This window comes from Thalassophryne amazonica, chromosome 6 (genome assembly GCF_902500255.1).
Source record: "Thalassophryne amazonica chromosome 6, fThaAma1.1, whole genome shotgun sequence".
NCBI lineage: Eukaryota > Metazoa > Chordata > Actinopteri > Batrachoidiformes > Batrachoididae > Thalassophryne > Thalassophryne amazonica.
Genome location: NC_047108.1, coordinates 117,296,369 through 117,319,939, shown reverse-complemented (window position 1 = coordinate 117,319,939; position 23,571 = coordinate 117,296,369). Strand labels below are relative to the sequence as shown.

General features: G+C 43.2%; 1 protein-coding gene across 1 annotated transcript in view; it reads right to left on the bottom strand.

Moving 5' to 3' along the window:
* The window catches only part of si:dkey-178k16.1 (band 4.1-like protein 1), a 111,701-nt gene that overhangs the window by 63,089 nt on the left and 25,041 nt on the right, over positions 1 to 23,571 (bottom strand). Inside the window, exons 3-9 of the mRNA XM_034173227.1 lie at positions 21,323 to 21,427; positions 19,673 to 19,715; positions 19,497 to 19,572; positions 14,628 to 14,846; positions 14,432 to 14,519; positions 14,198 to 14,350; positions 9,897 to 9,994 (exon numbers count right to left, since the gene is read on the bottom strand). Coding sequence (XP_034029118.1) covers positions 9,897 to 9,994; positions 14,198 to 14,350; positions 14,432 to 14,519; positions 14,628 to 14,846; positions 19,497 to 19,572; positions 19,673 to 19,715; positions 21,323 to 21,427 — 782 coding nt within the window. The remainder of the gene's footprint in view (positions 1 to 9,896; positions 9,995 to 14,197; positions 14,351 to 14,431; positions 14,520 to 14,627; positions 14,847 to 19,496; positions 19,573 to 19,672; positions 19,716 to 21,322; positions 21,428 to 23,571) is intronic.

The window sequence follows — 23,571 nt, the reverse complement described above, 5'->3', positions numbered from 1 at the left end:
GAGAGACTTATGGACAATGTTCTGGCCAAGGTTCCGCAACAGGAGTGCTTAGTGTACCTGGACGATGTCCTCGTCCATGGGAGGTCCTTTGAGGCTGCGCTGGACTCCCTGAGGCTGGTGCTGGGAAGGATTGCTGCTGCCGGGTTGAAGCTGCACCCGGAGAAGTGTCACTTTATGCAGCGGGAGGTGGAGTTCCTTGGCCACAAAGTGAGCGGTGAAGGCATCAGCACGCTCCAGGTGAAAATTCAGGCTATCTGGGACTGGCCAGTCCCAGATAACCAGAAGCAGCTCAAGAGTTTTCTCGGGCTGGCCTCTTACTATCGGAGGTTCGTGAAGGGTTTTTCCTGCATTGGAGCCCCTCTTTTCCGCCTCCTCCATAACAACCAGCCTTTCATGTGGACACCAAACTGCCAAGAGGCATTTTCTACCCTTAAGCAAGCTCTCACAAATGCCCCTGTTCTCATCACACCGGATCCCACTTTGCCATTCTTACTGGATACGGATGCCAGTGATGTGGGAATGGGAGCAGTATTGGCGCAGGTGGGTCCTGAAGGGGAGCGGGTGGTGGCATATTTCAGCCGCGTTTTCAATAAGAGTGAGAGACGCTATTGTGTGACCAGACGTGAGCTTCTTGCTGTTGTTTTGGCTGCCCGGCACTTCAAGTATTATTTATGTGGCGTGCCCTTCACAATCAGGACTGATCATGCAGCCCTTCAGTGGCTGGTGTCTTTCAGGGAGCCGGAAGGCCAGGTTGCAAGGTGGCTGGAGGAGTTGCAGTCTTTTCACTTCAGTGTCGTGCATCGACCAGGGGCCCAGCACGCTAATGCTGATGCCCTGTCCCGGTGTCCATGTGCAGTGGACGGTTGCAGCTACTGCGACCGCAGAGATGCCAGGGAAATGGAACTCAGGGGGGTGGGGTTGGCTGCTGAACAAACATGCTGCTCTCTAGAGGTTGTTGGGGCTGCGGATTGGGCCTCTCAGCAGGAAAATGACAAAGAGTTGAACTGTGTATGGCAGTGGGTCCAAAGCGGGGTCAGACCATCCTGGGAGGGGGTGATGGGCCTGTCGGGGACTGTTAAGTGCCTGTGGAGTAAGTTTAGCATGTTACGCATGCTAGATGGGGTACTCCAGCGTGCATGGAAGGAGCCTGCCACAGGGGAAGAGAGATGGCAGGTAGTGGTCCCCAGGACCCTTAGACCGATAGTGCTGAAGGCGTGCCATGGGGGTACAGGCTCAGGACACTTCGGGAGTACTAAGACCCTCCGTCGGCTGCGCCAGGGGTTCTACTGGGGTCAGCATCGCCGTGATCGCCGTGATCGAGGACTTCTGTCGGCGCTGCGATGATTGTGCAGCCTATAAAGGACCCCTTGACCAGTCCCGGGCCCCTCTACAGCAGCAAGCAGTTGGGGAGCCCATGGAGAGGGTAGCAGTGGACATCATGGACCCCTTTCCAGTGTCTGACAGAGGAAATAAGTATCAATCAATCAATCAATCAATTTTTTTATATAGCGCCAAATCACAACAAACAGTTGCCCCAAGGCGCTTTATATTGTAAGGCAAGGCCATACAATAATTATGTAAAACCCCAACGGTCAAACGACCCCCTGTGAGCAAGCACTTGGCTACAGTGGGAAGGAAAAACTCCCTTTTAACAGGAAGAAACCTCCAGCAGAACCAGGCTCAGGGAGGGGCAGTCTTCTGCTGGGACTGGTTGGGGCTGAGGGAGAGAACCAGAAAAAGACATGCTGTGGAGGGGAGCAGAGATCGATCACTAATGATTAAATGCAGAGTGGTGCATACAGAGCAAAAAGAGAAAGAAACAGTGCATCATGGGAACCCCCAGCAGTCTACGTCTATAGCAGCATAACTAAGGGATGGTTCAGGGTCACCTGATCCAGCCCTAACTATAAGCTTTAGCAAAAAGGAAAGTTTTAAGCCTAATCTTAAAAGTAGAGAGGGTGTCTGTCTCCCTGATCTGAATTGGGAGCTGGTTCCACAGGAGAGGAGCCTGAAAGCTGAAGGCTCTGCCTCCCATTCTACTCTTACAAACCCTAGGAACTACAAGTAAGCCTGCAGTCTGAGAGCGAAGCGCTCTATTGGGGTGATATGGTACTACGAGGTCCCTAAGATAAGATGGGACCTGATTATTCAAAACCTTATAAGTAAGAAGAAGAATTTTAAATTCTATTCTAGAATTAACAGGAAGCCAATGAAGAGAGGCCAATATGGGTGAGATATGCTCTCTCCTTCTAGTCCCCGTCAGTACTCTAGCTGCAGCATTTTGAATTAACTGAAGGCTTTTTAGGGAACTTTTAGGACAACCTGATAATAATGAATTACAATAGTCCAGCCTAGAGGAAATAAATGCATGAATTAGTTTTTTCAGCATCACTCTGAGACAAGACCTTTCTGATTTTAGAGATATTGCGTAAATGCAAAAAAGCAGTCCTACATATTTGTTTAATATGCGCTTTGAATTACATATCCTGATCAAAAATGACTCCAAGATTTCTCACAGTATTACTAGAGGTCAGGGTAATGCCATCAGAGTAAGGATCTGGTTAGACACCATGTTTCTAAGATTTGTGGGGCCAAGTACAATAACTTCAGTTTTATCTGAGTTTAAAAGCAGGAAATTAGAGGTCATCCATGTCTTTATGTCTGTAAGACAATCCTGCAGTTTAGCTAATTGGTGTGTGTCCTCTGGCTTCATGGATAGATAAAGCTGGGTATCATCTGCGTAACAATGAAAATTTAAGCAATACTGTCTAATAATACTGCCTAAGGGAAGCATGTATAAAGTAAATAAAATTGGTCCTAGCACAGAACCTTGTGGAACTCCATAATTAACTTTAGTCTGTGAAGAAGATTCTCCATTTACATGAACAAATTGTAATCTATTAGACAAATATGATTCAAACCACCGCAGCGCAGTGCCTTTAATACCTATGGCATGCTCTAATCTCTGTAATAAAATTTTATGGTCAACAGTATCAAAAGCAGCACTGAGGTCTAACAGAACAAGCACAGAGATGAGTCCACTGTCCGAGGCCATAAGAAGATCATTTGTAACCTTCACTAATGCTGTTTCTGTACTATGATGAATTCTAAAACCTGACTGAAACTCTTCAAATAGACCATTCCTCTGCAGATGATCAGTTAGCTGTTTTACAACTACCCTTTCAAGAATTTTTGAGAGAAAAGGAAGGTTGGAGATTGGCCTATAATTAGCTAAGATAGCTGGGTCAAGTGATGGCTTTTTAAGTAATGGTTTAATTACTGCCACCTTAAAAGCCTGTGGTACATAGCCAACTAACAAAGATAGATTGATCATATTTAAGATCGAAGCATTAAATAATGGTAGGGCTTCCTTGAGCAGCCTGGTAGGAATGGGGTCTAATAAACATGTTGATGGTTTGGATAAAGTAACTAATGAGAATAACTCAGACAGAACAATCGGAGAGAAAGAGTCTAACCAAATACCGGCATCACTGAAAGCAGCCAAAGATAACGATACGTCTTTGGGATGGTTATGAGTAATTTTTTCTCTAATAGTTAAAATTTTGTTAGCAAAGAAAGTCATGAAGTCATTACTAGTTAAAGTTAATGGAATACTCAGCTCAATAGAGCTCTGACTCTTTGTCAGCCTGGCTACAGTGCTGAAAAGAAACCTGGGGTTGTTCTTATTTTCTTCAATTAGTGATGAGTAGAAAGATGTCCTAGCTTTACGGAGGGCTTTTTTATAGAGCAACAGACTCTTTTTCCAGGCTAAGTGAAGATCTTCTAAATTAGTGAGATGCCATTTCCTCTCCAACTTACGGGTTATCTGCTTTAAGCTACGAGTTTGTGAGTTATACCACGGAGTCAGACACTTCTGATTTAAAGCTCTCTTTTTCAGAGGAGCTACAGCATCCAAAGTTGTCTTCAATGAGGATGTAAAACTATTGACGAGATACTCTATCTCCCTTACAGAGTTTAGGTAGCTACTCTGCACTGTGTTGGTATATGGCATTAGAGAACATAAAGAAGGAATCATATCCTTAAACCTAGTTACAGCGCTTTCTGAAAGACTTCTAGTGTAATGAAACTTATTCCCCACTGCTGGGTAGTCCATCAGAGTAAATGTAAATGTTATTAAGAAATGATCAGACAGAAGGGAGTTTTCAGGGAATACTGTTAAGTCTTCTATTTCCATACCATAAGTCAGAACAAGATCTAAGATATGATTAAAGTGGTGGGTGGACTCATTTACTTTTTGAGCAAAGCCAATAGAGTCTAATAATAGATTAAATGCAGTGTTGAGGCTGTCATTCTCAGCATCTGTGTGGATGTTAAAATCGCCCACTATAATTATCTTATCTGAGCTAAGCACTAAGTCAGACAAAAGGTCTGAAAATTCACAGAGAAACTCACAGTAACGACCAGGTGGACGATAGATAATAACAAATAAAACTGGTTTTTGGGACTTCCAATTTGGATGGACAAGACTAAGAGACAAGCTTTCAACTGAATTAAAGCTCTGTCTGGGTTTTGGATTAATTAATAAGATGGAATGGAAGATTGCTGCTAATCCTCCACCCCGGCCCGTGCTACGAGCATTCTGACAGTTAGTGTGACTCGGGGGTGTTGACTCATTTAAACTAACATATTCATCCTGCTGTAACCAGGTTTCTGTTAGGCAGAATAAATCAATATGTTGATCAATTATTATATCATTTACCAACAGGGACTTAGTGCTACTAAGTATGTGCTCTGTGCGATGGACTACTTTACAAAATGGCCAGAAGCTTATGCTCTGCCGGATCAAGAAGCAGAAACAGTCGCAGACGCCCTGTTGGAGGGCATGTTCAGCCGGTTTGGAACACCTGACATAATCCACAGTGACCAGGGCCGGAACTTCGAGTCCAAGGTTTTCACAGCTTTGTGTGACCGGTTGAATGTGCAGAAAACACGCACCACACCATTACATCCACAGAGTGACGGGTTAGTGGAGCGTTTTAACCGCACAATGCAGCAGCAGCTAGCAATCCTTACTGCCACCCACCAGCGGGACTGGGACAGACACATTCCCCTGGTTTTGATGGCCTACCACTCTGCTGTCCAGAGCTCTACAAACTGTACCCCTGCCATGCTGATGCTGGCTAGGGAAATCCGGACACCAGCTGAACTGGCTTTTGGGCGGCCACCAGACACAACACGGGACCCACCAGGGCCGGAGTATGCAAGAAAGCTGCAAGATCGTCTCGAGATTGCCCACACGTTTGCCAGGGACCAACTGGAGAAGGCTGGCATGAGACAAAAGAGAAATTACGATTTGAGGAGCAAGGGCAGAAGTTTTACAGCCAGTGAACTGGTTTGGGTCTATTCGCCCAAACGTAAGAAGGGGCGTTGTCCAAAACTGGACAGTCACTGGGTTGGCCCATGCAGGGTGCTAGAGCGTGTCGGGGAGGTGGTTTATAGGGTTCAGGTGCCCCCAAAGGGCAGGAAAGTAGCCCTCCACCGGGATAGATTGGCACCCTATAGGGGAGGGGCTCTCCCTTCATTTGAACAAAGTTCTGCCCCACTCTATAGCCCAGAACGCTCAGCAGGACCAGATTCCCCAGTCCCATTTCCAGTGACATCCACTATGTCTCTGCTGCCATCTGGGGATGAGCGTGGGCCAGCTCCACACAGGCCACAAAGACAGAGACGGAGACCTCCACGGTTTGGGGATTATTTGTTGACCCCTCGAGGGCGAGGGGCTTCATAAAGGGGGGGGCAGTGTAATGATCATAGTTAATGTTCACGTTGTCACGCAAGGGTTAACTGTTCTCGAGTGGGGAGGGGGAAAGTGGGTGTGGTGAGGAGAGAGACGAGAGACGAAAAAAAAAAGAAAAAAAGAAAAGAATCGAGCGTGAGTTGTGGCTGCAACAGCAACTCTGTTGTCTTTGGCGTGTTAAAAATAAAGGCTCTGAAAGAGAACCATGGTCCTTGGTTGACTCTCTGCAGCGAGGGATATTACAATACTTTTTCTTTAAGAGGGCTATTCCACAGAGCGTTGTTCCTTCTTGTTTTAATCCCGAATAGCAAAGCGAGGTGCGTTTTGAAGCGTCACAGAAACTTCTTGATTCATGAAACTTCATATTTGTATCAGGATCCAAATTTGAGCCTTTCACAAATTGGATCCTGATTCTCAAAATCATTGATAAAATGTGGTAATTTCCAGATTTTCATAGTCTTCACTGATTCAATCCTGTCTGAACTTCTTTAAGCGGGGTATTTGTAGTAACTATGGTAGTTTGATAAGGTTAGACCTTACTTGTGTGAAGCACCTTGAGGCAGCTTTGTTGTGATTTGGCGCTATATAAATGAAATAAACTGAATTGATAGTTTCATCCCGTTTTTGCACTTTTTAAATTGTAGTAGAAGGGTACACTGTGGAGTAGGGGTATTAATTCACAAAACAACAGCCTACAAACTGATCAATAAGTGAGTTTGCTTTAGTATCTGGTTTAAGGATGCTGACGCTACATGCTGAGATGGGCAATCCCCCAGTCGCCATGATGACACGTCATTTTCATTTCCTCATTCCACGGCTTTGGTCATATTTCTTTCAGGTACAAATGAGCATAACAGTGGAGACCTGAGTGCCATGTTTTGGTAATCAGTTGGTAAAAAATCAGTTGTTTTTTTTTTTTGACACATTATCCAGGACAGTTTCTTTTCCCCTGGTAAATTTGTGACGTCATCCTTAGATTTTTTTTTTTTCAGTGTACTAAAACTCCTCTGCCCCCCCTCCCCAACCAAAAACATGCTTGTACAAGAGGATGACTACATACGTCACTTAATACATTTTCTAAAGCATTACCTGTGACAAAATGTGTTCCACAGATGTAAGTGTAGCTCAGTTTTGGACACTGGATGTTGTAGTGGTTTTCAAGCACTGCCTTTCCAAATTTCCACTAACTGGTAGCAACAGAACCTCTCTTGGTTTGCAGTACAACCAAGAACACAGAATGTTTAACTACTCTAAATGAGTGGAAAATATCTCACTCGCACAACAATGACCGCCATAATCCACTCTGTCGCTACCCAATACAAATATGGCGACTGTGTTTGCTATGCCCAGTCTGACTTGGTTAATAGGCCATTGTGGTAAACCATCTACTTTGAATACTAACTCGATATACACTCAACAAAAATATAAATGCAACACTTTTGGTTTTGCTCCCATTTTGTATTTGATGAACTCAAAGATCTAAAACTTTTTCCACATACACAATATCACCATTTCCCTCAAATATTGTTCACAAACCAGTCTAAATCTGTGATAGTGAGCACTTCTCCTTTGCTGAGATAATCCATCCCACCTCACAGGTGTGCCATACCAAGATGCTGATTAGACACCATGATTAGTGCACAGGTGTGCCTTAGACTGTCCACAATAAAAGGCCACTCTGAAAGGTGCAGTTTTGTTTTATTGGGGGGGATACCAGTCAGTATCTGGTGTGACCACCATTTGCCTCATGCAGTGCAACACATCTCCTTCGCATAGAGTTGATCAGATTGTCAATTGTGGCCTGTGGAATGTTGGTCCACTCCTCTTCAATGGCTGTGCGAAGTTGCTGGATATTGGCAGGAACTGGTACACGCTGTCGTATACGCCAGTCCAGAGCATCCCAAACATGCTCAATGGGTGACATGTCCGGTGAGTATGCTGGCCATGCAAGAACTGGGACATTTTCAGCTTCCAAGAATTGTGTACAGATCCTTGCAACATGGGGCCGTGCATTATCCTGCTGCAACATGAGGTGATGTTCTTGGATGTATGGCACAACAATGGGCCTCAGGATCTCATCACAGTATCTCTGTGCATTCAAAATGCTATCAATAAAATGCACCTGTGTTCTTCGTCCATAACAGATGCCTGCCCATACCATAACCCCACCGCCACCATGGGACACTCGATCCACAACATTGACATCAGAAAACAGCTCACCCACACGACGCCACACATGCTGTCTGCCATCTGCACTGGACAGTGTGAACCGGGATTCATCCATGAAGAGAACACCTCTCCAACGTGCCAAACACCAGCGAATGTGAACATTTGCCCACTCAAGTCGGTTACGACGACGAACTGGAGTCAAGTCGAGACCCCGATGAGGACGACGAGCATGCAGATGAGCTTCCCTGAGACGGTTTCTGACAGTGTGGTGTGGTGTGGTGAGGTTGCTTAGTCTAGACTAAGCAGCCTTTACACAAAAGGCTATACCAGCACCGCAGAGAGGGCGCCAGTGGACCTCAGTCTGCAGTTCATCTCCACCTTAAAGACACTAACCACACGTTTGAGGACAAGGAAGTTAAAATATTAGCCAGAGAGAAGAAATGGTTTCAGAGAGGGGTCAAGGAGGCGTTGTTTGTGAAACGTTTGAAACCCAGCCTTAACCGGGGAGGGGGTCTGAGACACGCTTTATCCCCTGTTTACAATGGGATACTCAGGTCAAAGCCATTTCAGTCTTTTGTTCATGGTAATGAGTCATTCACGTCATCAGCAGAGTCGTCAAGGGAGCCATCAGGAGAGGGACAGCTGCCCTGTCATTAGGAGGGGGCTAACTAGAGCACAATAGGTGCTAATTAGAGCTATTGTTTAGTCACCAGCCTATAGCAGTCTGCCTCTCGGTAGGAGGGGTCTGGTTAGGTTTAAAACTCCAGCTTTTGTGACTTCTTGATTATTCTTCTCTACAAGAGTCAAGACAGAAGTCAGACCACCAGAGCAAGAATTTTAGCTGAGGAAGCTTCTGCGATTTGAAGCGAAACGTCCTCGCGTCAAGCGACCCAGTCCAGTCGAAGATTCAAGCTTCTCTACTATGGAAACCACCTGGACAACTGAGAGCCTACACAGAAAGAGATTTGATGGGTCACTATACATATACATTGCCATTATTGTGATATTTTTAATTTCAATGTTAGAAGAAAACATGAATAAAATCCTACTTCCCAAGTCTTAGCATTTTTAATACTTTTGAAGGACTAATTTAAGAAATTCAATTGCCAATTAAGGCCTTATTTTCGACAAATGATTTCATGCCTTTTAAGACGTTTTAAGGATCCGCAGGAACCCTGGACTCTGCACAGCTCATGTGTATGTCCCAGGGGACACCATTTGAGAGCTACGTTATACTCTCAGCCACCTCACTCTTGGCTTGGTGAAGGTGTAGCGGCTGCACTCTGCGTTGCGTTGTTACGACTCCGCCCATTCACTCCCCTGGGGACGCGAACTCATGAGCGCCGGCATGGGAGTCGGACTCTCTAACCAGAAGGCTAAAACCCAGGGCTCTGGCCTTGTGACCAGAGAATCCTTTTGAGCTGTTCGGAGTGAGGTTTACTAACTACATCTGCACAGCGACACCTGCTGGCCTCCGTTACACAGGTTCAGTGCATCTCCGCCTCCAATTTTCTCATCAAATATGGAAAGAATTGCCCCAAGAGTTGAGGATGGAGTGCACACCAAGTTTGCCCGATGTTGATTCGAGTTGCACCAAGCAACCGAGGTGGGTTAGAGTCCACTGAACTTCAGAGACAAAAATGATTTTTCCAGGACTTTTGCAAGTGGTGTTCCTGCTCAAGAGGACTCGTGAGACCTACTCGGGGAAATCAACAGAGCTGCATCAAGTTGTATCTCGGTTCACTACGATGTGAAATGGGAGCCAACCTCAACCCTGTGGAAGAAAGGCTTCAGACATGCAGATCACTACATATAGCCTGTTTATTACACACTGAAGGATGATGAAACTTATTTGTCCAGTGAAGGGTGCCACTACTGTGTGAAGAGTGAGCGTACATGCAAGGGGATAAAGCTGCAGAAGGAAAAAATGCCCATGTCTGTGTGAATGTCTGTGATTATTAAGTCCTACCTGAAGAACGTGTGGTGCTCAATGCAGACTTTCCACAATCGCTTTGAGGCCCGATGGTTGGGCAACTTGAAGCCAATGGTGCTTTCAAACTGTTCATACTGAGCAGTGAGGGGAAGGAGATGGAGGACAGCAGGTGAATGAGAAAAAGAAGAGTGAAGAGAGTGGGTGCAGGAAGAGATGAAGGGATGGTGGTAGGATGAATAGTGTTTACAGCAGCGGAAAGAAAAATCAGTGGTTCTGTTTACTCGCAGAAAATGTACTCTTGTGTCTCCTTGTGTATCAGGTAGATTTTCCATCTCTAACCAACCTGCAAATGAACAGGTGATGCACTCCGTCTACCGGGTGTTTATTGTTTGCACAGTAGAAGCTGTGATCAAATCAATAGGTTACTAACCCTTCACCCTGCAGTGAATTGGGATCAGTTCCATGTGTCTGTCTCTCTAGGTCTGTAACTCCAAAACTACTGCTGAGATTGAATTGAAAATGTTCAGAGGGAGTGACTGTGGCTGAGTCCCTCAAGATCAACCAGAGCTAGACTAGATGCTCTTAAAGATTCTTACCATCAAGAAATTTAAAACATTTTGTCCTCTGGCTCTGCTGGCTATAACATAGTGGTATCAGGAATTAGAAATGTGAATTTTCCCATGTGGTTTACATTAACAAGAGCTCAAAGAATTAATGAGCTTTTGCTATTTTAATAATGTCAGTGAAGAGCTAACAGTTACACGTAGAGCTCTCATAAAGTGGTAATCAAATAACATCAAAAACACAACATCTCATTAATTAGTAGCATAAATGTCACACAATCAGAAAAACCTAACAAATAGAACACATTATCTGCTCACAAAAGAGCTCAAGAAGTCTGTACAGTCACTTGCCCAGTTCTGGATCATTGCCGGTTCCGGATCACTGCTGTAATATTTGCGCCGCCGTTTATTGTAATCAGCGCGAATAAGCTAATACTTGGTACCAATGGAAAAACTGATGTTTTGTCTACAAACGACCACAAGCTCGACCGGAACCAGCCAACTTTGTAATCAGCAGAGGAATCAAAACATCCGGTATCGGTGGTGTGCGCACGTTTTCTGACTCACTCATTCCTGCAAGTGTGAAAGTAGCAGCTCTCTAAGAAGTAGCAATGGTGAGTTAGTCATTCGGTGTTTTTGGTTCTAGAGTGGGAAAATACTTACTTGGGTAGAAAATGTCAGTGTGTTATGTCTTGCTGTTTAATTGCTGCACGCATTTATCTCTGACGCGAAAATTTGCCGGTTGCGGATCACTGAAGCAGCAGCCTCGTGTCAGTACTTGTGAACCATGTGGACTTCAGGGATCATCTCAACATCACGAATGGGCATGAATGTGGGGGCTTTTACTTTTTAATTTGGGAGAAATCTCACCTCCACACATTTAAAATCCTCCTTTGCTCTCCATCTCTAACAATATACGATGCGCAATGATAGCAAGTTGGGGGCATCTTGTGAAGCAGTAGATGTTATTAAAAGTTTTTCAGTAAAAATAATGTTATCTGTCATTTCTTTCAGCTTTGATAAATGTTCTTTTCCTTTTTTGATTGTCATTTACAGGCTGTATTAAACATATTTGTAAATAAAACGAAGTGAGCTAATAACCCTTTAAAAGAAGCATTATTTTGTTCATGAAGGTTGAATGGTGGATACACGCTGTTTCCAGTTATATACAAATCAAATCAAATCAAATCAATTTTATTTATATAGCACCAAATCACAACAAACAGCGTCCCCAAGGCACCTTATATTGTAAGGCAAGGCCATACAATAATTACGGAAAAACCCCAACGGTCAAAATGCCCCGCTGTGAGCAAGCACTTGGCAACAGTGGGAAGGAAAAACTCCCTTTTAACAGGAAGAAACCTCCAGCAGAACCAGGCTCAGGGAGGGGCAGTCCTCTGCTATATACAGTGTAGTACTATAGAGAAATAAGTTGATCTTTCGTTATGAGAGCTCTTGCAACACAGCACATTTATGCTTTTTCAGAAATAATGTGGAATCTCAATAAACTTATTTCAATTTAGCAACTTTTTATTGACCATATATGGACCAAATAATGCAGGTTTGACGGTATTTTAAAACACTTAATTTTTTGCTCGTAAAAACATATAACAGTGCCTTTTGAAACTAAGTAAATTCTCATTTAATAAGTATAATTTCTATCATTTTGTGTTCAAAACACATTCTCAGGCACAGTGTGTATCATTCTGCATTAGAAGGGCTCCAGCCAGATGCCAGGAATGAACCCAAAGTGACACAGAGTGTCGTGATCCAGAACCGGGCAAAGTGATCCATTTCCGGCAAATATTTGCACCACACATAATGCAGCTTCACACTAAGTAGAAGGGCTACCCCATCCTGACTTTTTCAGATAGATAACATCCAAATACCCAATACAACAATACCCAATAAAAGATATTCAGTTGCATTATGGCTCCGTATAGCAGGGCTTTCAAAAAAGTGATCCAGAACTGGGCAAATGACTGTATTTGAGCCAGCTGCATGCTAGCTAGTACATTGGAAAGTCACTGCATTTAATGAGCTAATTTAGTTAGCTAGCCTGGTCACTGCTCAAATAATATGTTAAACAATTGAAAATAATACTTTTTTTTGTATCCAACTGTGTTTATACCTAAATATCAATTATATGATTTAATGGTTTAGCTCCATAACATTTTACCTGGTTGGCACATAATCAGAACGCATTATTTGCACACATCCACATTCAAGAAGTCTGTTTATAAGTAAGGTACATGTGAACTAGCAGGCACAGAAATTCACTTTATTAAATGTCTAGGTTAGTTAGCTAGCCTGGTTACTGCTCAAATAATGTGTTAAACAATTGAAAGGAATACATTCCTTTCTATCAAGTTGTTTGTACCTAAATATCAATCATAAATGGTCTAGACTAGCTAGTCGTTTTGACCTTTGGGGTTTTTACGTAATTATTGTATGGCCTTGCCTTACAATATAAAGCGCCTTGGGGCAACTGTTTGTTGTGATTTGGCGCTATATAAATAAAATTGAATTGAAAATAAATTGAAATGAATAGTACGCTTGGTCACTACTTTTTTTTAATCTAGTGTCTGCCGGCATCTAACTATGTCAGAAATGTGACAGTTATTTAGTTCCATAGGAAGTAACAGAATTTCAGAACAAATTATTTGCATTCAATCCTCCAAAAGTCTGTTTTTAAACAACTGCTACATGTGAACAAGCCAAGCTAGCTGCCTTGGAAAGCCAATGGGCTAGGGTACCTAGCTAGCTTGGTTACTACCTAATTAACAGGTAATAATGCAAACTGCAAAACAATACTGCAAACAATAGTCCTCTGTTTTTAGAACATCTTAACCTTTGGAAGGGTATCATAGCTTATTAAGGGTATCAACTAGTAGCATCAGGGGGTGGACTTTATTTTGCATTTTACCACTCAGCTCAGCAACACCTAGAGTTTACTATTTTGGATGGGTGTGCTTTTTCAGAATTTTGTTCAATTGCATCTTAAAATTCAACATCAATGCAAGTTTGTATTACAGTTCACCAAAATGGACATTTATGTTAAATATTTGTGCAGACTCAGTGGATATATCATATGGGGATAAGGTGGATAAAACACATTAATTTGAACTGAAATTGCCTCCAACACTTTGCAGACAAAATAAAACATTTAGAGAGACTACATCTTCTTACTCTTCTCTATCTATTGCATGAAATGATCAGATAAAGAAATCATACAAACCTGCTGGACAAAACATTGCTACAAAAGTCAAGCTTTTGTAAGATTTCAAAGTCAGGAGCTGATGAAGAGGTCAGGGTTGAGATATATAGTTACAAAATTAAAGCATGAATTGTGTTGCTGCAAACCCAAGACCTACCAAATACTTAGTCAAAGTTCAAATCCTCATGAATGGCTAATCTTTTAAAGTCACAGCAGAGAAGGGCCGATATGTTTTTAAGAATGACCCCCCCCCCCCCCCACCCTAATATTTAAGAACAGTACCTCTAAAGTCTATGAATAGTTATCAGTTGTCACATGGCTTGCTGCAAAATCTGACAAAGTCACACTAATTTTAAACCATAAAATAACGATTTTAGCTGCTTGGCGTGAGTCATCAGGGACAATATGATCATTAACAACTGCGACATAACAAAACCCAAAAGTGAAGCTGGCTTTTGAGCAAATCCTGCATCAAGATGTTGCCATGCAACAACTGAGCAGTGAATTCCTACTCAGTCAAGCAAGCTTCAGAAGACAAGGTTATAGTTTTTACTTACTTCTCCGGGGCGAATCTTGATATAGAAATTGCTCCTCTTATAGGAGATCTTGAGGATCTTTGGCCAGGCAAACCGGTTGATCCTTAGACGGTCTCGATAGATAAGCAGACCGTTGGCGCTCACACCCAACATTATATCAATTCCCTCTGAATCCTGTTGGGCATGGAAAAGAGCATCAGAAAACCTTCAAGAAATATGGTCAGACAAATAAAAACCCTGAAAGTCCAGTTGTACCTTAGCGTGATGAAGGTCCACGCCATACATCGAGAGCTTCTTGGCATTTTCTAGAAAGTTCACCTCTGCCTCTGCTGGACTCATGCCCCTATTTATTCAAAATGCCACAACTGATCTCTTGACTCACTTCTTTTATATTCAGCCCACACATCAATAAGACCATTAAGTTATGAAGCATGTTCGTATTTTCTCTGACCTGTAGTTACGGTGCAGCTCCATCACCCTCTCCTCCAACTCACGTGTCTGATTGGGGGCAAAGCGGAAATCACAGATGTAATCGGGACCATGTTCTTCGGGCTCATAGTCTCCCAGTTCAGCCTGGACGGTATAGGAGCCCAGAAGGGCGTGGGTAACAAACGAGCAGGGCAGACGACCGGAGAGGATGTCGTCCCTGAGCTGCAGGCACAAGTAGTACCTACAAAAACACAGCAGGCGGACACACTGCCAGCACATCTCTTGAAGTGGCCATTATCTATGCTATTAAACCCATTTGGTAACTATAAGTGTGCAACATCAGAGTGCGCTGCCAAGGTGCAAAGCACTACATCTTGTAATGTTAAAGAAAAAGCACTTAGAAATTTTCTGACTCAACACTTTTCTGCAGCTCTACTGCAAATTTCATATAATAATAATAATAATAATAATAATAATAATAATAATAATAATAATAATAATATGTATAATAAGAATAAGAAGAATATTAATAATGTTAACTTCAATATAATAATAAGAAGAATCATTCTTATTATTCTTATTATTATTAATAATGATTATCATTATTAGTATTATTATTAATAATAATAATATATTTGTTCATTGTGGGGCTCATAAAAGAATATCCATTGTGGGGCTCATAAAAGAATATCCTATATCTTAAATTAATAATATCTTAAGTTAATAAAATCAGGGTGAGAAGCTCGACTATGTTGGAGGGACTCGGAGTATAGCCGCTGCTTCTTCACATCAAAAGGAGCCAGCTGAGGTGGTTCAGGCACCTGGCGAGGTTGCCCCCTGATTATCTCCCGAGGGAGGTCTTCAGGTACATCGAACAGGAAGGAGGCCCTGGGGCAGACGCAGGACATGCTGGAGGAATTATATTTCCCAGCTTGTTTGGGAACACCTTGGGATCCCCTGGGAAGTGTTACAGGACTTGGCTGAGGATGGGAAAGTGCGGGATGAGCTGCTAGCGCTGCTGCCACCACGACCCGGATAAGCGGCTGAAAATGAATGAATGAATTCAGAAAAATTAAATAAAACAAGAGCATTCAGAGATTTCTGATGTCTGCCAATGAGGATTTGTATCACCTCAAAATTCAGTAGAGTCTTCCATGCCCTAATATCTATCTGTGGTGCAAATTTGGAGAGAATCCATGAAGTAGTTTTGAAAAAATCCTACAAAGCCTGTATAAAGGGAAAATCTTTATCCAGAATCTGGATCTGGATACAGATCACCTCCAAAATTCAGTGGAGTCTTCCATGGCCTACTATGTATCCATGGTGAAAACATGGTGAGAATCCATGAAGTAGTTTTGAAGAAATTCTACAAAGCCTATATAAAGGGAAATCTTGATCCAGAATCTGGATCTGGATCCAGATCACCTCCAAAATTTAATAAAGTCTTCCATGTGCTAATATGCATCTGTGGTGAAAATTTCATCAAAATCCGTGCAGTAGTTTTGATGTAAACTTATTAACAGACAGACAGACAAATAAATAAACACGTCATAATTTTTCACTTGTAATAGTAGCGTTAAACAGGATAACATCAACATATTTATGGTGCATTCAAATTTTCATTCAAAAACTGCTTGAAAATTTTGAAATATTCAATCAGACTCTTAAATCATAGCTTTAATGCCTTCAAGTGACTTATGTTGTGATTTAGTGCCGTAAAAATGAGCTGAACTAAACAACAGCAGAAATCATAACTTCGACGAGAGGACTGGATCACTCATAAATTTAGGTTGTACTGATGGAAAAAAAAGTGGTAAATGCAGGAAAATTGACGCCATAGTACATGTCAAGGGTGCTGAGAGGGAAAATTTAAGTTCCATTGGTGTTTTTTTGTGTCCCCAACTTTTATTTTGTCAATTTCGATGTTCACGATGTAAGTTTTCGTGTTCCCTTGTTTACATAAATCGCACCCATTAAAAACACCTCTTGAAGAGTAAATACCCATAAATAACTCACAGCTTCTTGAAGAAGAAAAACTCATACTATATAAGTTGCACTGGAGTATAAGGTGTATATTTTGGTGTATTATTCGCTCTTTAAATTGGGTTTTTTGTGCATCGTAGAGCTCTTTTTTATTATTGTTTCTTATTCTTTCAATATTGGAGGGTATTTTGTTTAGTGTTTCCTGGAAAAGTCCAATGTATGAGGTCTATTAGAAAAGTATCCGACCTTATTATTTTTTTTAAAAACCATATGGATTTGAATCACGTGTGATTACATCAGCCAAGCTTGAACCCTCGTGCGCATGCGAGAGTTTTTTCACGCCTGTCGGTGACGTCATTCGCCTGTGAGCACGCCTTGTGGGAGGAGTGGTCCAGCCCCCTCGTCGGAATTCCTTTGTCTGAGAAGTTGCTGAGAGACTGGCGCTGTGCTTCATCAAAGATTTTTCAAAAACTGTGAGGCATATCCGAGTGGACACCATTCGACAAATTAAGCTAGTTTTCGGTGAAAATTTTAACGGCTGATGAGAGATTTTGGATTGTTTCTATCGCTGTAAGGACTTCCCACGGAGCGGGACGTCGCACAACGCTCCAAGGCGACGTCGTCATCCTGTTTCAAGCTGAAAACCTCCAAATTTAAGCCTCTGTTGACCCAGGACGTCGTGAGAGAACAGAGAACTTTCAGAAGAGGTCGGAATCAGCAGTTTATCTGAACATTCCACTGTAAAAGGAGATTTTGTAATGAAAGACGTGCGGACGGATTGGCGCGTCGGCTCGCAGCCGGTGCGGCGCGCCCGCCACAGGAAAAACACCTCCATTGGAAGCCTTAAGGACAAGTTGGAACATGCCCTGCTGTTAAACAATTTCTCAGATACTCACTCAACTCAAAGCCACCAAAAGCCACCTGGATTTTACAAATGGTTATCAACAAAGAGGTGTCTTTCCTGTGGCAGGCGCGCTGCGCCGGCTGCGAGCCAACACGCCAATCCGTCCGCACGTCTTTCATTAAAAAAATCTCCTTTAACAGTGGGATGTCCGGATAAACTGCTGATTCCGACCTCTTCTGAAAGTTCTTTGTTCTCTCACGATGTCCTGGGTCAACAGAGGCTTAAATTTAGAGGTTTTCAGCTTGAAACAGGATGACGACGTTGCCCCAGAGCACTGCGCGACATCCCGCTCCGTGGGAAGTCCTTACAGCGATAGAAACAATCCAAAATCTCTTATCAGCCCTTAAAAGTATCCACTCGAATGTGCCTCACAGTGTCTGAAAAAAGTTTGATGAAGCACAGCGCCAGTCTCTCAGCAACTTCTCAGACAATGAAAATCCGACGAGGGGGCTGGACCACTCCTCCCACAAGGCGTGCTCACAGGCGAATGACGTCACCGACAGGTGTGGAAAAACTCACGCATGCGCACGAAGGTTCAAGCTTGGCTGACGTAAAAACATATGAATCAAACCCATACAGTTTTTTAAAAAAATAAAATGGTCGGTTTCTTTTCTAATAGACCTCGTATATAGTCATTAAAATTATTATTAGCAATAACTAAAGTGAGTTTTTTTCAGTGTATAAGTGGTAGCAGAGTACAAGTTACAGGATCTCCCAAGCTATTAAAAACACCGCAAGTATATACACTTGAAAATATGGTAATCATAAGTTGTGTATCACAATCATTGCAATAGTTGCAGGGGTATTGCAGAGTTTTGTAAATGTTAAAAAAGTGTTGATACACTGCAAAAAAAATGTGCAGGTTAACCACAAAACTACTGCAGCTGCAACAAACTGTCGATGCCTGTCAGCAGTAAAAGCAGACAAGCAACAGAAATAAGAAAAAAACAGCACCAAAAGTGTGATATTGCATTTGTAATCTCAAGTACTCACAAAGTGTCACATTGTCTATGATTAGTAACTGAGACAATATTGCAATAACGTTGTGGAGGGATGTTTTACATACTTCTGACGCGCATGAGAGAAGTTTCAACAGAAATACTGTCAACTATAGAAACACACCAAATTTGATTCACATATAAAGAGGAACATGTGAGAATTCAAGAAATTACAAGGCATAAAAACAAAACCACATGTGCACCATCCCTTGTGACACTTCACTATAGGTGTGATTATACACCTTACCAGCAAATTACTGTTGGTCACTAAGGGGCCGTTTGCATAAGCAATGTGTAAAAGCGTGCGTGCACATTTCCTCACACTTGACATGGTATATTTAAAGGAAGAATGTGTGTAAATCCTGCTTTATCCTGGCTTTATCTGCTGTGGTGACCCCGAACAAAACGGGAGCAGCCGAATGGACGACAACAACAACAAATCTTCTTCATCTTCTTTTTCTTTCAGCTGCTCCCGTTAGGGGTCGCCAATGTAGGGGATAAAACCATTTGCAGCCTGCATGGTATATTATTAAGTGTGTACTAAATCTTCATCAGTCCACAATTTTTTGTCATTTTCTTTTTTATTGTCAATTATGAGCACTTTAAATTGTTCCATAAAGATGGACTGACACCAGCAAATACATTTTCTCTCCCTCTCCAATGAGTGTGTCAAGTTCACACTGTGAAATTACGCTTCTTCTTCATTATTAGTTAGTTGGTTAGTTTTAATCCTTGCCATGTCCAGTAGTTTAGTGTCTTTATATGCAAATGTGTCTACATTCATTCATGGCTAATGATGGGAGTGGAAATGTGTGTACAAGTTTTCAGTGACTGAGGATTATGCAGACCAACAGACCAGTCTTACTTTTTTTGGCTTCGGTTATTATTTTTAGTCCTAATTGTAACCTTCTTTTGGTAGTGTAATAAAATTGCTTAAGAGACAGAGCTGTAATAGTAAATATTAATTTGTTGCATTAAACGTCTCCGTTGTTGACCTTAAATTTACCTGGTGATGTCTTCAATAAGTACAGATGGATCCGGAGGGTAGAACTTGACAGAAAATCCAAAAACCCAGGAACCAACTGTGGACAAACCATCAATATCTTTTTAGTGTGAAGGACTAAGCGTTGAATAAGTGACTTCCTGTGTGTGGATTTGGTGGAGTGTATCGGGTGCTCTTACCCCGAATTTGCTTCTTAATCTCTTTGGAAGGATCCAACCAATTCTGATTTCAAAAGAAAGAGAAAAACCCTTTGAAGAAAGCCAACCTCAGTGAGGACCATATTTTTAAGACCTCTTTTTAGACCTGGTCCTCAGAGGTTCTGCTATTCTTGTTGTTAAAAGGCCGAGTACTGGTACCATAAATGCTGGCTGAATCTCAATGCCTTAATGTCACCGCAGCAGACTACTTTTAAAGGCCACACAGTCTAATCACATTTTAAAGTTTAAAGGCCATGTATGTCACTCTCAGGATGGAAGTGGTTAATCACCGTTTAAAGGCCAACTCATTGCTTCCCACCTGAAAAATGCCCCAAGATCAGTGTCAAGAAATGACCACATTTAAACGGCTACCACACTGATTAAAGTCCTTTTACAAATTAACTAGAATCAACAAAACAACATGTTATATGAAATGTGTTGTGATTTCACTGGACTTTATATTTCCATTTTTATTGATGATTTCACTTTGAGTGTTTGGGCACAGCCACATCTGGTAATTGGAATAAGTGGGTTTAGAAAATTAATGGTTGGATGGACCATGTGACCCAGATGGACAGCTTAGGGTTTTACTGAGCACGATATACCAGCACTGACTGCTCATAGGTTGGGTTGGTCAGGTTAGACCAGGGTTGGGAAACAAGGGCCAAGACAGTGCAGGTTTTCCTGGCAACCAATCACCTCAGCAGATGGGTTTGCTGATGAGCTTCTCCCCTGAACATAAACACCTGAACATCAATGAAATCACTTGCTGAGGTGACTGGTAGAAAGGAAAACCTGCAGTGTCTCGGCCCTTCATGGCACATGATTGCCCACTCCTGGGTTAGACCTTACCCTTGTGAAGTGCCTTGAGGTGACTTATGTTGTGATTTGGTGCTACATAAATCAAGTGAATTGAATTGAACCCACTGTTTATTGACAATGTGTAATTTTATAGAAATGCCATATTCTGTCACTAAATACTCTCATGACTGTTGAAACAATCTGTGAACACTTCAATGCCCTGAATACATTTGCACCAGTTGAGGATTTGTTCCACCAGAGCCCCGTTACCTGTCGTCTCATGTTCAGGGTTCCTGTTGGGCCTTCGTGGTTATGGTAGAGGGCACAGGGCACACAAGGTCCCCACCATATTTCACCCCAACAGGCAATCCCCTACTTGATCTGTTACCCAGGTGTCACAGCGCGGATAAGAGATTAGACCTCGGCACCCCGTATGCCAGAGGTCTCAAACTGATTCCAGAAAGGGCCAAGAGGGTGCAGGTTTTCTTTGCAACCACCAACTCCAGCAGGTGATTTCACTGATTAACATCACTTTCAGCAAAGGAACCCTGCCCCCTCTTGGCCGTTTCTGGAATACTATGGACACCACTGAGTTACAGTGTTCAAATTGTTCATCAGTCATTGGGTTCCATCCCTGGTTGCTCGGGTCTGTTCCTCCTTGAGACACTGACTGACAAGCTGGCCCGATCTGTAAGTGCAGGAACTTACACAAAAGCTTCTCCCATCAGTTTGTCTGAGTATTTCAAATCTATAAGTCACTTCACTTCAAAACCTGCCCAATGCATAAACAGAAATTAGTTCAAATCCCCGTGAAAGTAAACCATGCCTGACCTTGGCGTTATCCGTGTCTTGGAAATTCAGACCAAAGTAATCCCTCTCCAGCAGGTTGAGATGACCACACACCATGTCCAGCAGGGTCTGGCCTTTAGCAAATTTCTGTCACACACACACACACACACACACACATACACACACACACACACAAACAAGAGAAGTCATGTGAGCAAATAAGACACGTCGCAAGGTAAACAAAATAAACAAAGGCTCTTATTTACTCTGAGTTGTTTGTATGGTACTTTTTATGCCATATGTCAAATTCAGAAAACATGTCTGTGAATGCAAAAGATTCCAGACCGAACTGTGGTGTGAACAATATTTCTAGGACTCAGCATGCCCCCCCGGCACAGTAGGAGGAGCTACTTCCAGCATGTCCATATAAGGGGACAAACTGTGTTTCAAAAGGCCACCCCCACTTTCTCTTTCATTCAAGGCTGGAAACAGGACTTCTGGGGTTTGCACAGGTGGACTCAGCAAATGCCGTTAGAAGACACACACATACGCATGCACGCACACACGCATGGACACACACACACACACACCATATTCATCTCAGAGGGAATGCTGACTCCTATGGCGACAGAGCAACCAAGCAGCTGTTACCATGGAAACAGAAGTAATAGGTCCCTTCAGTACGTGCATGTGCCCTCTTCCCTTTCTCCATCTCTGGGTTCTGCAGGGCCACATGGCTTTCTGCAGCTCCGTCGACAAAAAGGAAGCAGCCTGGTATGCGTACTCATGAAACATTTACAGAAACAGATATTAATTACAGAGGAGGGAACATTTACCCCATCAAATAAATAAAAATTCAGGTATGCTACTGCAGTGACACTGCTGAGGGCGACGTGCTGACAGAATAACACTGATTAATAGGCAACGGCTGTATGCACTGATTCCTTTTATTTCCAAGAAGATGAAATTGGAACGCACAGCTCAGGTGGTTCGTGGGGTGCACGGCAATGAAAATTTGATCATCGATCCAATTGGCTCCAATCACATTTCGGCATCAAGCTGCGATTCGGTTAGTGGCCGTTTGCGGGAATCCCAGAAATCCATTTACTTTACGAAAACAAGACGAGGAGAGTCGCAGTGTGTGTCAGGATGGTGGCCAAGGAGAAAGTTGAACTGTGTCACTTTGACTGACAACTGTGGACAGATCGCCATGTGGACAAATCACCCTGTGGATGGATCTCTCTGCAGACGGATCACCCTGTGGATGGATTGCCCTGTGGATGGATCACCCTGTGTGCAGATCGCATTGTGTACGGATGGCCCTGTGTATGGATGGCCCTGTGTATGGATCGCCCTGTGTATGGATTGCACTGTGTATGGATCGCCCTGTGTACGGATCGCCCTGTGGATGGATCGCACTGTAAATGGATCCCCCTGTGTATGGATCAGCCTGTGTACGGATCGCCCTGTGTACAGATCCCCTGTGTACAGATCCCCCTGTGTACAGATTGCCCCCTGTACAGATCGCCCTGTGTACAGAAATCCCTGTGGATGGATCACCATGTGGATGGATCCTCCATGTATGGATCGCCCTGTGTACAGATCACCCTGTGTACAGACCACCCTGTGGATAGATCCCCCTGTTTACGGATCGCCCTGTGGATGGATCGCCTTGTGTCTGGATCGCCCTGTCTATGGATTGCCCTGTGGGTGGATCACCCTATGTATGGATCACCGTGTTTATGGATCAACCTGTGTACACATCACTCGGTGGATGGATTGCCCTGGGGATGGATTGCCCTGTGCATGGACTGCCCTGTGTACAGCTCATCCTATAGGGTGGAGCACCCTGTGGATGGATCGCCCTGTGTACGGATCATCCTGTAGCATGGCGCGCCCTGTGTATGGATCACCATGTGTATGGATCGCCCTGATATGGGTCGCCTGTGTACAGATTGCCCTATGGATGGATCCCCCTGTGTACAGATCACTGTGTGTATGGATCACCCTGTGGAAGGATCACCCTGTGTATGGAACGCCCTGTGGAATGATCACCCTGTGTATGGAACGCCCTGTGGAATGATCACCCTGTGGATGGATCGCACTGTGGAAGGATCACCCTGTGGATGATCCTGTGGCACCCTGTGCCTCTACTGCTGGTTGGCTCTCACTGCGGTATTGTATCACTTCCTGTTCCGGAGCACAGCGGTGTTTTGCTGTATCTGTTAGCTGTTTAATCTGCGCAGTTAGTGTTAACTAGATAACGATTTGTTTCACAGTGTAATCTTCAC